General features: G+C 43.7%; 1 protein-coding gene across 1 annotated transcript; it reads left to right on the top strand.

The window, feature by feature from the left end:
- The first annotated feature begins 9,029 nt into the window (after positions 1-9,029).
- LOC118357051 (60S ribosomal protein L12-like) lies at positions 9,030-9,527 on the top strand. The gene is made up of 2 exons (XM_035727907.1): positions 9,030-9,139; positions 9,230-9,527. Exons 1-2 carry the CDS (start codon positions 9,030-9,032, stop codon positions 9,525-9,527), a joined length of 408 nt encoding a protein of 135 aa, XP_035583800.1.
- The last annotated feature ends 2,925 nt before the right edge of the window (positions 9,528-12,452 follow it).

The following is a 12,452-nucleotide window of genomic DNA, read 5'->3' as shown; positions in this document are numbered from 1 at the left end:
GTGTTCCCTCTCTCGCTGTCTTTCCCTCTCTCTCTGTCAAATAAATAAATAAAATCTTAAAAACAAATAAATAATATTTAATTGTTACGTTCTTGCAGGACACATGGAACCGCAGGCTACATTTTACCATGCACATAAACAGTTCACATACTGGAGAGTTCTAACACGCCTGTCAGAGTCACAAAAGTATTTCACCTCCCCCTAGGAATCTGGGGAGGCAGTGCATAGCATATTCCCTCAGGCACCTCCCACAGTGTCACCCAACTTCGTGCAGGTGAGCAGCAGTAGCCTCCATACCTCATCTCCCTATCTTGTCCCCGAACCCAGTCCTTCCTCCTCACTACTGCAGGAGTAAGCTTTCTAAGAATCTTTCCATGATTCTTCATTATCTCAGTGTGACGGGCAAGGTTCTGCTCTGCCCTGTCTCTCCCCCACATACTGAAGGATTACAGCTCTTTGTGGAACACACCCTCTCATTCCCTTGTGCCTACATAAAAGCACTGTTACTCCTTCTGCCAGGAAGCATGTGAGTCCCCACTCCCTTGCATCCTGCTGAACTCCAGTTCACCTTTCAAGGGTCAGCTCCACAGCCTCCTCCTTCATGTTGCCTCTCTATCTCCTTCAGACCCCAAGCAGCCCTCCCCCCTCACACCCACCACAATGACACAGCACCTAGCTCACCCCTCCCCTGGAGCACCTATCTACATTGTCACTGTCGCTGCACTGTCATGGTCGCCCCACCATTCGGTGAGCTCCTGAAGGATCAGCCCTAGACCTTTTCATCTTTTTTTTTTTTTTAAGATTTTATTTACCTATTTGAGAGAGCAAGAGGGCACAGGTTGGGGGAAAGGGGCAGGCAAAGAGGGAGAGGTAGGCTTCCTGGATGCGGGGCTTGATCCCAAGACCCTGATATCATGACCTGAGCCAAAGGCAGATGCTTAACCCACTGAGCCACCCAGGCGCTCCCCCGTAGGCTTTTTCATCTTTATGTCCCCTGCAATGCCTGGGACAAAACACATTCTCAACAAATGTTTGTTGAAGGAATAAACAAAAGAATGAAGAGCCCTTAAAATATTTTACCAACAACAGCATCAGGAAAATAAGCACACAGTTTCACAAAGCCACTGCAATTAAGAATAAAATTAGGGGCGCCTGGGTGGCTCAGTCGTTAAGCGTCTGCCTTCGGCTCAGGTCATGATCCCAGGGTCCTGGGATTGAGCCCTGCATGGGGCTCCCCGCTCTGCGGGAAGCCTGCTTCTCCCTCTCCCACTCCCCCTGCTTGTGTTCCCTCTCTCACTGTCTCTCTCTCTGTCAAATAAATAAAATAAAATATTTTAAAAAAATTTTTTTAAAGAATAAAATTAATTTTTAAAAATAGTGGCATATTGGGACGCCTGGGTGGCTCAGTCAGCTAAGCGTCTGCCTTCAGCTCAGGTCGTGATCCCAGGGTCCTGGGATCGAGCCCCGCATCAGGGTCCTTGCTCAGTGGGGAGCCTGCTTCTCCCTCTGCCTGCCAACTCCCCCTACTCATGTGCTCTCTCTCTCTGACAAATAAATAAATAAATAAATCTTTTTTAAAAAAGTAAAAATAAAAATAGTGGCATATTTTACTTACACTGGATCTTGCAAGGGAAAAGTCATTTTTTTTTAATACAAAGGTTGTGTGATACCATCCCCTGACTCAAAAAATATTAAAAATGTGTCATACTTAAACACCTAATAGTCATGACTAATTAAGCCAGAAATTATCACCTTCTTCTTTCTGTTCCAGCCTGGGATAAAGATAGAGATCAGAAGTTATGAAAATCTGATGACTAGCAAGGAGCTGTTTGGAAGAAAAAAAAGTAAGTGTCTGATTTACTGATATCATTCTAAGTGCTTAATTGGCTATGCCCCAAACCAACAAACTGGAAGATTTTCGCCTTCTCTGTCAGCTTTTTCCTTCCTCCTGCGCAGGTCAGCCCAGCCAAGAGCTCATTTAATGAACTTCATCAACGTGCGGGGCAGGCACTGTGCTTGTAAGACTTGCAGTCCGGTCTGAGAGATGCTTCCCAGTTATAACTGCTCTGATGATGCAGGGTTACTTGGGAGCCACCAGGGCCCAGATGGGAGTCACCCAGTCCAGCAAGGAGCACCACCCATTCCCCAAGGAGCTCATTTTGCCACTTCATTAAATCATCAGTAGGCTGCCCTAGACTTCATACTTACTGCTTCCACGGAACTTGCACTTTTTTCAAGATGACCGCAAACAACCCTTTATGAACAGAATTCAGCTCTTTTCCCCAGCTTGACCAACATTCTATCCTAGCACTTCCCATTCTAACCAAGAGAATCTTGCCATTCCCTAAGCACAATTTGCTCATTCCCAAATTACTGCCTCTATAAATGCCATCCTCTAGAAAGCGTCTCCCTCAGGCAATCCAATGTATTCTCCTCCTGTAAGTCAGTGGTTCTCTTCCAGGGGTGATTTTGCCGCCCAGGGAATATTTGATAATATCTCAAGACATTTTTGGTTGTCAGAACTAAGGGCTGCTACTGACATCTCGTTGCTACTTGATAGAGGCCAGGGACACTACAAAATATCCTACAGTGCACAGGACAGCCCCCACACACAAAGAATCATCTGGCCCCAAAGTACCAGTGGTACCCAGATTGAGAAATCCTGCTTTAAGTTAGTCTATTTCAATTCGGAAATATTCCCAAATTAACCATAGCCAACTCCGATTATGCCTTTGCTCTCCACTACCTCAGAATGCATAGAGTGCTCTGTATTAGCTCGGATATGATGATAAGAATCATAGAGTCTCGGGGCACCTGGGTGGCTCAGTTGTTGAGCGTCTGCCTTTGGCTCAGGTCATGATCCCAGGGTCCTGCGATCGAGCCCCGCATCAGGCTCCCTACTCTGTGGGAAGCCTGCTTCTCCCTCTCCCACTCCCCCTGCTTGTGTTCCCTCTCTCACTGTGTCTCTCTGTCAAATAAATAAATAAAATCTTTAAAAAATAGAGTAGAGTCTCTAGATCAGATAGGACTTTAAAAGTCACATAGTCTAACCACTTCCTTACCAACTTTGCCTCATGAGCCTCTGTTGCATGTGAAAACCTTGTCTTTCTTCAATTAGATTATAAGCAGTTCCATTAAATCCTTCTATGTTCATGCACTCTGCAAACATTTACTGAGCACCTGCTCTGTACCAAGCAGTATCCTATCACTGGGGAATTCAGTGATAAATAGACATTATTTCTACCCTTGTGGATCTTAAATTTAGTGGGATAGACATATTTTTTTAAACCATGTAACTTCCACTGTAGTAAGTACTCTAATAGGAAGAACATGGTTTACCTGATAACAGAGGCACCTAAACTGATCCAGGGCATCAGACAAAGCTTCTCTGAGGATGGGACTTTTAAACACATATTAGGCACCCCACCAAAAAGGAGAATTACAGACCAATATCCCTGATGAACATGGATGCCAAAATTCCACCAAGATACTAGCCAATAGGATCCAACAGTACATTAAAAGGATTATTCACCACGACCAAGTGGGATTTATTCCTGGGCTGCAAGGTGGTTCAACATCCACAAATCGATCAATGTGATACACCACATTAATAAAAGAAAGGACAAGAACCATATGATCCTCTTAATAGATGCCCAAAAAGCATTTGACAAAGTACCGCATCCTTTCTTGATTAAAACTCTTCACAGTGTAGGGATAGAGGGAACATACCTCAATATTATAAAAGCCGTATATGAAAAGCCCACAGTAAATATCATTCTCAATGGGGAAAAACTGAGAGCCTTTTCCCCTAAGGTCAGGAACACAGCCAGGATGTCCACTCTCAGCACTGTTTTTGTTTTGTTTTGTTTTGTTTTTAAAGATTTTATTTACTTGAGAGAGAGAGAGAGCAGAGAGGGAGCAGGAGAAGCAGACCCCCGCTGAGCTAAAATTAAACACTCAGGAAACAACAGATGTTGGCAGGGATGCAGAGAAAGGGGAACCCTCCTACACTGTTGGTGGGAATGCAAGCTGGTGCAGCCACTCTGGAAAACAGTATGGAGGTTCCTCAAAAAGTTGAAAATAGAGCTACCCTATGACCCAGCAATTCCACTACTGGGTATTTACCCCAAAGATACAAATGTAGTGATCTGAAGGGGCACCCGCACCCCAATGTTTATAGCAGCAACGTCCACAATAGCCAAACTATGGAAAGAGCCCAGATGTCCATTGACAGATGAATGGATAAAGAAGATGTGGTATATATATACAATGGAATACTACTCAGCCATCAAAAAAAATGAAATCTTGCCATTTGCAATGATGTGGATGGAATTAGAGGGTATTACGCTAAGCGAAATAAGTCAACCAGAGAAAGACAATTATCATATAATCTCATAGTGGAATTTAAGAAACAAGGCAGAGGATCATAGGGAAGAGAGGAAAAAATAAAAGATGAAATCAGAGAGGGAGACAAACCATAAGAGACTGTTAATCATAGGGAACAAACTGACGGTTGCTTGGAGGGGAGGTGGGGGGATGGGGTAACTGGGTGATGGACATTAAGGAGGGTGCGTGATGTAATGAGCACTGGATATGATATAAGATTGATGAATCACTGACCTCTACCTCTGAAACTGATAATACATTATATGTTTTTTAAAAACCCACATATTAGGCATTCAGTATTTATTAGATAAATAAAGGGGGAAGCCTGAAGGATAAATAGAAGTTATCCAGCTAAAGTGTGCAGAGGCAGGGGGGAGACATCAGGGGAGCTGAGTGGCCATGATGAGTGAGACCTTAAGGTGGAGAAACCACATGGGCCATTAGCGGTTTATGTCTGGAGCCCAGACAGGGAGGCTAGGACCACACCCAGGAAACTCTGACTCCAACATGCTAAGTCAAAAGGGATGGAAGAACCAATAAGAAACTGAGAAGGGGAGGCCAGAGACATAGGCAGAAAACCAAGACAGCTTTTCAAGAAGAGGACAGCCAACTTGCAAGACTGACCAGGAGGGCCCATCCTCTTGCTGCCCACATCTCCTCAGCACTAGGAAGAGAAGAGCCTAAACTAATTATACAGACATCCTATAGGATGAACAAAGTACTGTTTTTATATTTTGAATTAGTGTAAAATCTTTTCCTGATGAATTTTTTACTTCAAAATTAACCACATTGATGTGAGTATCAGTCAGAATTAGATTTTGTGGGTGTTTTCATTTATGACACTCAAATTTATCAGGCTCATTTAAAAAAATAAAGTCTACCTAATTTTAGATTCTTTTTAGGCCTTAGTGTCACAGTGTTCTACCAGGTTAGGGCATTATTGAGAAAGAGTTTGAGGCTAGCATCTTAGGAGCTTAATAAATAAAGATGCATCTGGCAACATACAATTAGACCTTGATAATTTGTGCTAGTGAGGGGTAGGAATTCGTGAATAAAATTAATGGAATCTAAAACCCCAAATTCAACCTTTTTTCCAATTAAATACTTACATTTTTAAAAATTGCTAAATAGCAGCAAAACTGACAGTAATCTCATTCTCAGTTCCCTTTCACCCTGATCTGGAAGGGATGAAGCTGCTAAAAAAACATTGAGATAGGGAAAAATTAATAAGGTACCCAGATGACCTAGAAATTGAGAAATCAACTCCTCAATAATGTTAAGTATAGCAACCTTCTTTGTATAACATTAGATCCCCAAAGAGTACTTTCATTTCTAATTTTTTTATTTTTTTAAGATTTTATTTGAGAGAGGGAGCGAGAGAGAGAGTGAGCACGAGTCAGGGGAGGGGCAGGGGAAGAGGGACAAGCAGACCCCGCTGAGCAGGGAGCCCAATGTGGGGTTTGATCCCAGGACCCTGAGATCATGACCTGAGGCAAAGTCAGACACTTAACTGACTGAGCCACCACGTGCCCCTCCATTTCTAATTCTTTTAGAATGAGTTTTCATTGGGCGCCTGGGTGGCTCAGTTGCTTAGGCAACTGCCTTCGGCGCCGGTCATGATCCCGAAGTCTCAGGATCGAGTCCCGCATCGGGCTCCCTGCTTAGCTGGGAGTCTGCTTCTCCCTCTGACCTTCTTCCCTCTCATGCTCTCTCTCTACCATTCTCTCTCTCTCTCTCAATAAATAAATAAAAATCTTTAAAAAAAAAAAAAAAAGAATGAGTTTTCATTGAGTACCCAATACAAGACATGCTAGAATTATGAGACGGGAAAGACAGTGTCTTGCCCTGTGACTCCACTAGAGAGACAACAAGCTGAAAGGCTAAATGCAATAGGTCTAACAGAATCATGAACAAAATGGTAGAAGCACAGAGAAGGGAGTAAGTCATTCCAACATGTGTAGCAAATGGGAAAGGAGATCACAGAGGGCTTCATGGAAGACGGTGGGAGGTAAGGGAAGAGCATTCTGGGTAAAGGAAGAACAGGAGCAAGACCTTTCAGTTACTCTGTGAGCCCAAGGTAAAACTCCTGATTAATTTGGCTGAAACATGCAGATGCATAAGGTAAATGGTGGAAGAATGAGTAGGAAAACCTGTCAGAGTCAAAACATAGAAAGTCTTGAAGATCTTGAGTATGGACTGTATTTTTCATGAAAATGGGGAAGCTTTCTGAGAACTGACGTGAAAGATTGGTTTTGAGTTAGAAATAAAATTGTGGCAACAATATAAATCGTGGATTTAGGATAAGAGAGATGGAGGCAGGAAAAACCCCATTAGGAAGTTATTGAAATGACCAGGTTCAGGATTGCCCAATATGTTCCAAGGAATATTGGTATTCTCCAAAGAAAGGAGTAGGGGGATCCTTCTTGGACAGTTATAATGCACATTAGCATATTAGCTGCTCTTAGAAGTCCTTTGTTCAACCCAGAGTGTCCCAAACGTAGTTGACCAAAGCATCTCTGCTGTTATGGTGATGGTTGTTAATGAACACCTATTAATACCAGGCAAGGCACTAAGGTATAAAACAGAAAACAATACGGGTGTACTAGAAGATTAAGTTGAGGAAATCTCCCAGAAAGAACAAAATGACAAAGAGATAGACAATAGATGTACTATATGGTGGCTAACTGAACATAATAAAAAATTTTTAAAAAAAGAGATGAACAATACTTATCCTGGCTGGAATAAAGACAAACAGATGAACAAATTTTTATCCATTCATTTTCTAAATAAAACCTCAGAGAATAAGAAAAAATCCAGAAGGTCCTGCATCTGACAAAAGATCCTAAAAGAGACGAGAGCCTAGTGGGAGGGAAATTATAAAGAAATAAAACACTTCTACAACTGAAGATCCAGATTGAATGGGCCATCTGAGTGACCCACTCTACTCTAGATTAAAAACAACAACAGCAACTAAACTAAAGACACATTACTGTGAAATTTCAGAATATCATGGGAAAAAGAAGAGGAGTAGAATACGGGCTGTTGTAGGTTAGGTAACCCCAGAAGCACACCTTGAACCTGAGTACAAGTAGTTTATTTGGGAGATGATCCCAAAAAAAGCCTTAGTAGGGAAGTAGTGAGACAGAGAGAGAAAGAAGCTTTAATGTGGACAACTCCATCCCACAAGGGATCTTTTGGAGATAGGGTAGAACACACTTCAGAGCTGTCCCACCCAAGGGGTACTAACCACCCACTCCTGTAATCATTGGTTGCAGGCTACTCTGAAGCCATTAAATCTGCCTGGCACTTCATCATGCAGTAGGCATGGGCCTTGCGGGCTCTAAGCACTAGAGAAAGCCCTGAGGCAGAGCTTCCCAGGCATGTACAGGGAGAAGCATTTAGAATGCGGGGAAAGGGCATAGTGGAGGGGTTACAAATGGGCACTAACAGTATCTGCATCGTCATGTACAAAGAAATCAAAATGGCATCTGATAGCAACCCCAGATACTAGGGTACAGACAACAATGCCCTTAAAATTCTTAGTGGCAATTATTTCTCATCAAAATTATTTTAAAATATTTTATTTAGGGGCGCCTGGGTGGCTCAGTCGTTAAGTGACTGCCTTCGGCTCAGGTCACGATCCCGGGGTCCTGGAATCGAGCCCCGCATCGGGCTCCCTGCTCAGCGGGAAGCCTGCTTCTCCCTCTCCCACTCCCCCTGCTTGTGTTCCCTTTCTCGCTGTGTCTCTCTCTGTCAAATAAATAAACAAGATCTTTAAAATAAAATAAAATATTTTATTTATTCATTTGTGAGAGAGTGAATGAGAGAGAGGGAGAGAGAGCACGAGCCGGGGAGGGGGCAGGGGAGGGGGGCCAGGAGGAGAGGGAGAAGCAGACTCCCTGCTGAGCGGGGAGCCCGACAGCCCGACGACATGGGGCTCCATCCCAGGACCCTGAGATCATGACCTGAGCTGAAGGCAGACACTTAACCGACTGAGCCACTCAGGTGCCCCTCTCATCAAAATTCTTAACTGGCCAAACTTTCTTACATATTAGGTCCCATATACCCTTTCTCAGAAAGATACGCTCTAACAAAAAAATGAGGGATTATACCAAAAATGATTAAGACATAGAATCCCAGAAGCAAGATCCAACAAAGGAGAGAAATAAAGAGAATTCCCTACATTATGGCAAAAGGGAAGTCCCAGAATGGCAAGTGTATGACGGAGCTAGAGAGAGATAGAGTGAGATCAAGGATTCCAGGAGCATGGTTTCTAGGAAAACCTGGAAGGGATAGATTAGATTATCTGACAGGTTTGACCACATGGAATGATTCACTGAAAAGCACTTAAAGATGTGGGAAGACTTGCTTAGATGTTCAAGAAAATTAAGCAAATGAATAAAGGTAATTTTTATTTTTTTTTTAAGATTTTATCTTTAGGGGCACCTGGATGACTCAGTGGGTTAAGCTAACTCTTGTTTTTGGCTGAGGTCATGATCTCAAGCCCTGCATTAGGACTCCGCACTGGGTGTGGAGCCTGCTTAAGATTCTCTCTCCTTTTGGCTTTCCGCTCGGGGAGGCAAAGGTGCAACTTTCTTCAGTCGTCCCGAATCTGGGTTCATCCGACACCAGCCACCTCCGCCATGCCACCTAAGTTCAACCCCAACGAGATCAAAGTCATGTACCTGAGGTGCACCGGTGGCAAAGTCAGTGCCACGTCTGCCCTGGCCCTGAAGATCGGCCGGCTGGGTCTGTCTCCAAAAAAGGTTGGTGATGACATCACCAAGGCAACCGATGATTGGAAGGGTCTAAGGATTATGGTGAAACTGACCATTCAGAACAGACAGGCCCAGATTGAAGTGGTACCTTCTGCCTCTGCCCTGATTATCAAAGCCCTCAAGGAACCACCAAGAGACAGAAAGAAGCAGAAAAACATTAAGCACAGTGGAAATACCACTTTTGATGAGATTGTCAATATTGCCCAACAGATGCGACACCAATCTTTAGCCAGAGAACTCTCTGGAACCATTAAAGAAATCCTGGGGACTGCCCAGTCTGTGGGCTGCAATGTAGATGGCTGCCACCCTCATGACATCATGGATGACATCAACAGTGGTGCGGTGGAATGCCCAGCGAGTTAACTACATAACTACAAAGGAAAATGTTTCAGTAAAGGATCATTTGACAACCAAAAAAAAAAAAAAAAAAAGATTCTCTCTCTCTCTCTCTCTCTCTCTCTCCCTCTGCCCCTCCCCCCTCAAAAAAATACATTATAAGATTTTATTATTTATTTATTTTAGAGAAAGCACGTGTGCAGGCACACACAAACAGGGCCGGGGGGGGGGGGGGGGGGAGGGGGGCGGAGTTCTTTGTTGCTCTAGGTCTTTGTTGACCAGATAGAAAATAAACACTATTATCTAAAGTTGATGAATCAAGAATCCATGGTATAAACATATCATATAGATAGGAGAAGTAAATACCAGGAAAAAACAACTAAATTGGAAGGAGATGCCTCTAGGTAGCAACATCATAGCTAGAGGAGGGAAACACTGTTTTTGTGTATGTTAGTATTATTCTTAAAACAGTTTATATATTAACTAGATAAAAACTAAAATTTAAAAATTCCCGAATTATTTTTAAATTCCAACATTTGCAATGATAAAGGGCAAAATTTTAGGCATTTAAGATGGAGATCATTCTTTTATTCAAGACACATTGGCAAAAGACACTTTTCATGCAAGTCTAGATCATCTGTATAATAAATCTCTCGAGATCTCCAGGTAAAAGCTAACAAAGGCACAAAGTATTTGACAGACTATGATCCTCCCTATGAATTATTTATCATGTTATTATATAGCAGAAACCTGCCTTGGCAACGGGTGTATTATGGTCATGTTATGGAAGCACATGGTTAATAAGCAGGGACCACGATATTTGATTTGATAACATCATTCTGAACCAAAAGCTGAAACTTGAAAGCTGAAGTTACTTCATAAAGCACCTTACTACAGTAAAAAGAGATCCCTCTGGTCCTAGTACCTAGAGCCCCACGAAAGCTGGCATTTCTGCATATGCATAGGAGCCCTGGGTTAAGCACACCCCATCTGGCAATTTAAAAACCTAAGAATGGGGCACCTACCTGGGTGGCTCAGGCAGTTAAGTGTCTGCTTTCAGCTTGGGTCACGATCCCAGGGTCCTGAGATCAAGCCCTACATCGGGCTCCCTGCTCAACAGGGAGCCTGCTTCTCCCTCTCCCTCTGCCTGCCACTACCCCTGCCTGCGCTCTCTCAATCTCTGTCAAATAAATAAATCTTTAAAAATAAAAAAATAGGGGCGCTGGGTGTCTCAGTCGTTAAGCATCTGCCTTCGGCTCAGGTCATGATCCCAGGGTCCTGGGATGGAGCCCCACATCAGACTCCCTGCTCCGCGGGAAGCCTGCTTCTCCCCCTCCCACTCTCCCTGCTTGTGCTCCCTCTCTCGCTGTCTCTCTGTCAAATAAATAAATAAATTCTTAAAAAAAAAAAAATAGGGCGCCTGGGTGGCTCAGTCGTTAAGCGTCTGCCTTCGGCTCAGGTCATAATCCCAGGTTCCTGGGATCGAGCCCCACATCGGGCTCCCCACTCCGCGGGAAGCCTGCTTCTCCCTCTCCCACTCCCCCTGCCTGTGTTCCTGCTCTTACTCTCTCTCTCTGTCAAATAAATTTTTTAAAAAATCTTAAAAAATAAATAAAAATAAAAAAATAATAAAAACCCGAGAAGTGATTCGGTTTGAGGGCCTGTAAAGTGACTCATGTTAGGGATGCCTGGCTAGCTCAGTGGGAAGAGCATGTGAGTTTGAGCCCCACACTGTGTGTATAGAGATTACTGAAAAAAAAATTTTTTTTAACTGCTCCTACAACAATACAGACAGATTACACACCCAGTGAAGGTGGTTTAAGAAGCTAAGAGTTCATCTAAATATGATACTATTTCTTTTAAACTCAGTGGGTTGACAAATCCATGACTGTTGCTTACCTATTTGCATTTTATTTAAGGATGTTCCAGGAGAGAGCACGGTCACACTTCCCCAGGGCAGCTCAAGCCGGGAGCCAGCGCTAGTGCCCCGCCTCCACAGCTAAAGGACAGGAGGTGTTTTTAAAGGCCATGGCCAGAGATTCTGCAAGCAGCTCAGAATATGACTTACAGCTCTGCATGAAGACTCTGGGTTAGCTGCTTTTTGACACATATGCAAATGACTCACCTATCTTCCTCCTTCACTGATTAAGCAACAGGGGGAGTCAAAAGCACTCTTACAGTCCTTGGGATTCTGGGGACACACCGCTCAGAAGAGAGGTAGCACTTGCCACCTCCACCTTGGATATGTTGAAAGAGTGACAGATTGGTGAAAACTTGGAGGTGAGCAATCTGATGACTCATGTGTGAATTCACTCAACATCATGTCCCAGGAACTAGCCGTACGAAGGGAATCGTTGAAAGGCTCATTTCTCAAGAAGCTCACAGCCCAAACACAGAACAGGTGAGGACACACACCTCCTTACAACTGCAGAGGTGAGCAGCTGATGCCAGTAGTAGCCCCCAAGCACAGGCCTCACTGAGGAGAACCTGCCTTCATCAGACCCCTCTGCCTTTTGTCTACAGATCCTGTTTTATTGTAATGTGAGCATTAAAAAAGCCCAAGTTTGGCAGGACTGTGAAAATTAAAAATCTGCCTTGCCATTGCGCAGGCTAGGGTAACAGTTACAGATGAAGGCAGCCAGAAAATAAAGAGAAAAGTATCTCTCCCAAGGACACATTATAGCTCTAAAGTATCAAAACCCCCTTCTTTGGGTGACTACTGCTTTCTACCTCACTGAAAGTTTTTGTTCTCTTTAGAGATTAGATAGATTATCAGAGTCATAGATTATCAGAAATTTTGCTATTTGGGGCACCTGGGTGGCTCAGTCAGTTAGGCGTCTACCTTCGGCTCAGGTCATGATCCTGGAGTCCAGGGATCGAACCCCACGTTGGGCTCCCTGCTCAGCAGGGAGTCTGCTTCTCCCTCTGCCCCTCTCCCCACTTGAGTTCTCT

The sequence above is a fragment of the Zalophus californianus genome, chromosome 6 (genome assembly GCF_009762305.2).
Source record: "Zalophus californianus isolate mZalCal1 chromosome 6, mZalCal1.pri.v2, whole genome shotgun sequence".
NCBI lineage: Eukaryota > Metazoa > Chordata > Mammalia > Carnivora > Otariidae > Zalophus > Zalophus californianus.
The sequence above is the reverse complement of the archived record's forward strand: the minus strand, read 5'-3'. Positions and strand labels throughout refer to the sequence as shown.

What these genes read in the sequence shown, in the direction of transcription:
- LOC118357051 (XM_035727907.1), top strand. Translation starts at nt 9,030, where the DNA reads ATGCCACCTAAGTTCAACCCCAACGAGATCAAAGTCATGTACCTGAGG. An exon ending in AAGATCGGCCGGCTGGGTCT is followed by an intron (nt 9,140 to 9,229) that starts GTCTCCAAAAAA and finishes CATTCAGAACAG; the next exon opens with ACAGGCCCAGATTGAAGTGG.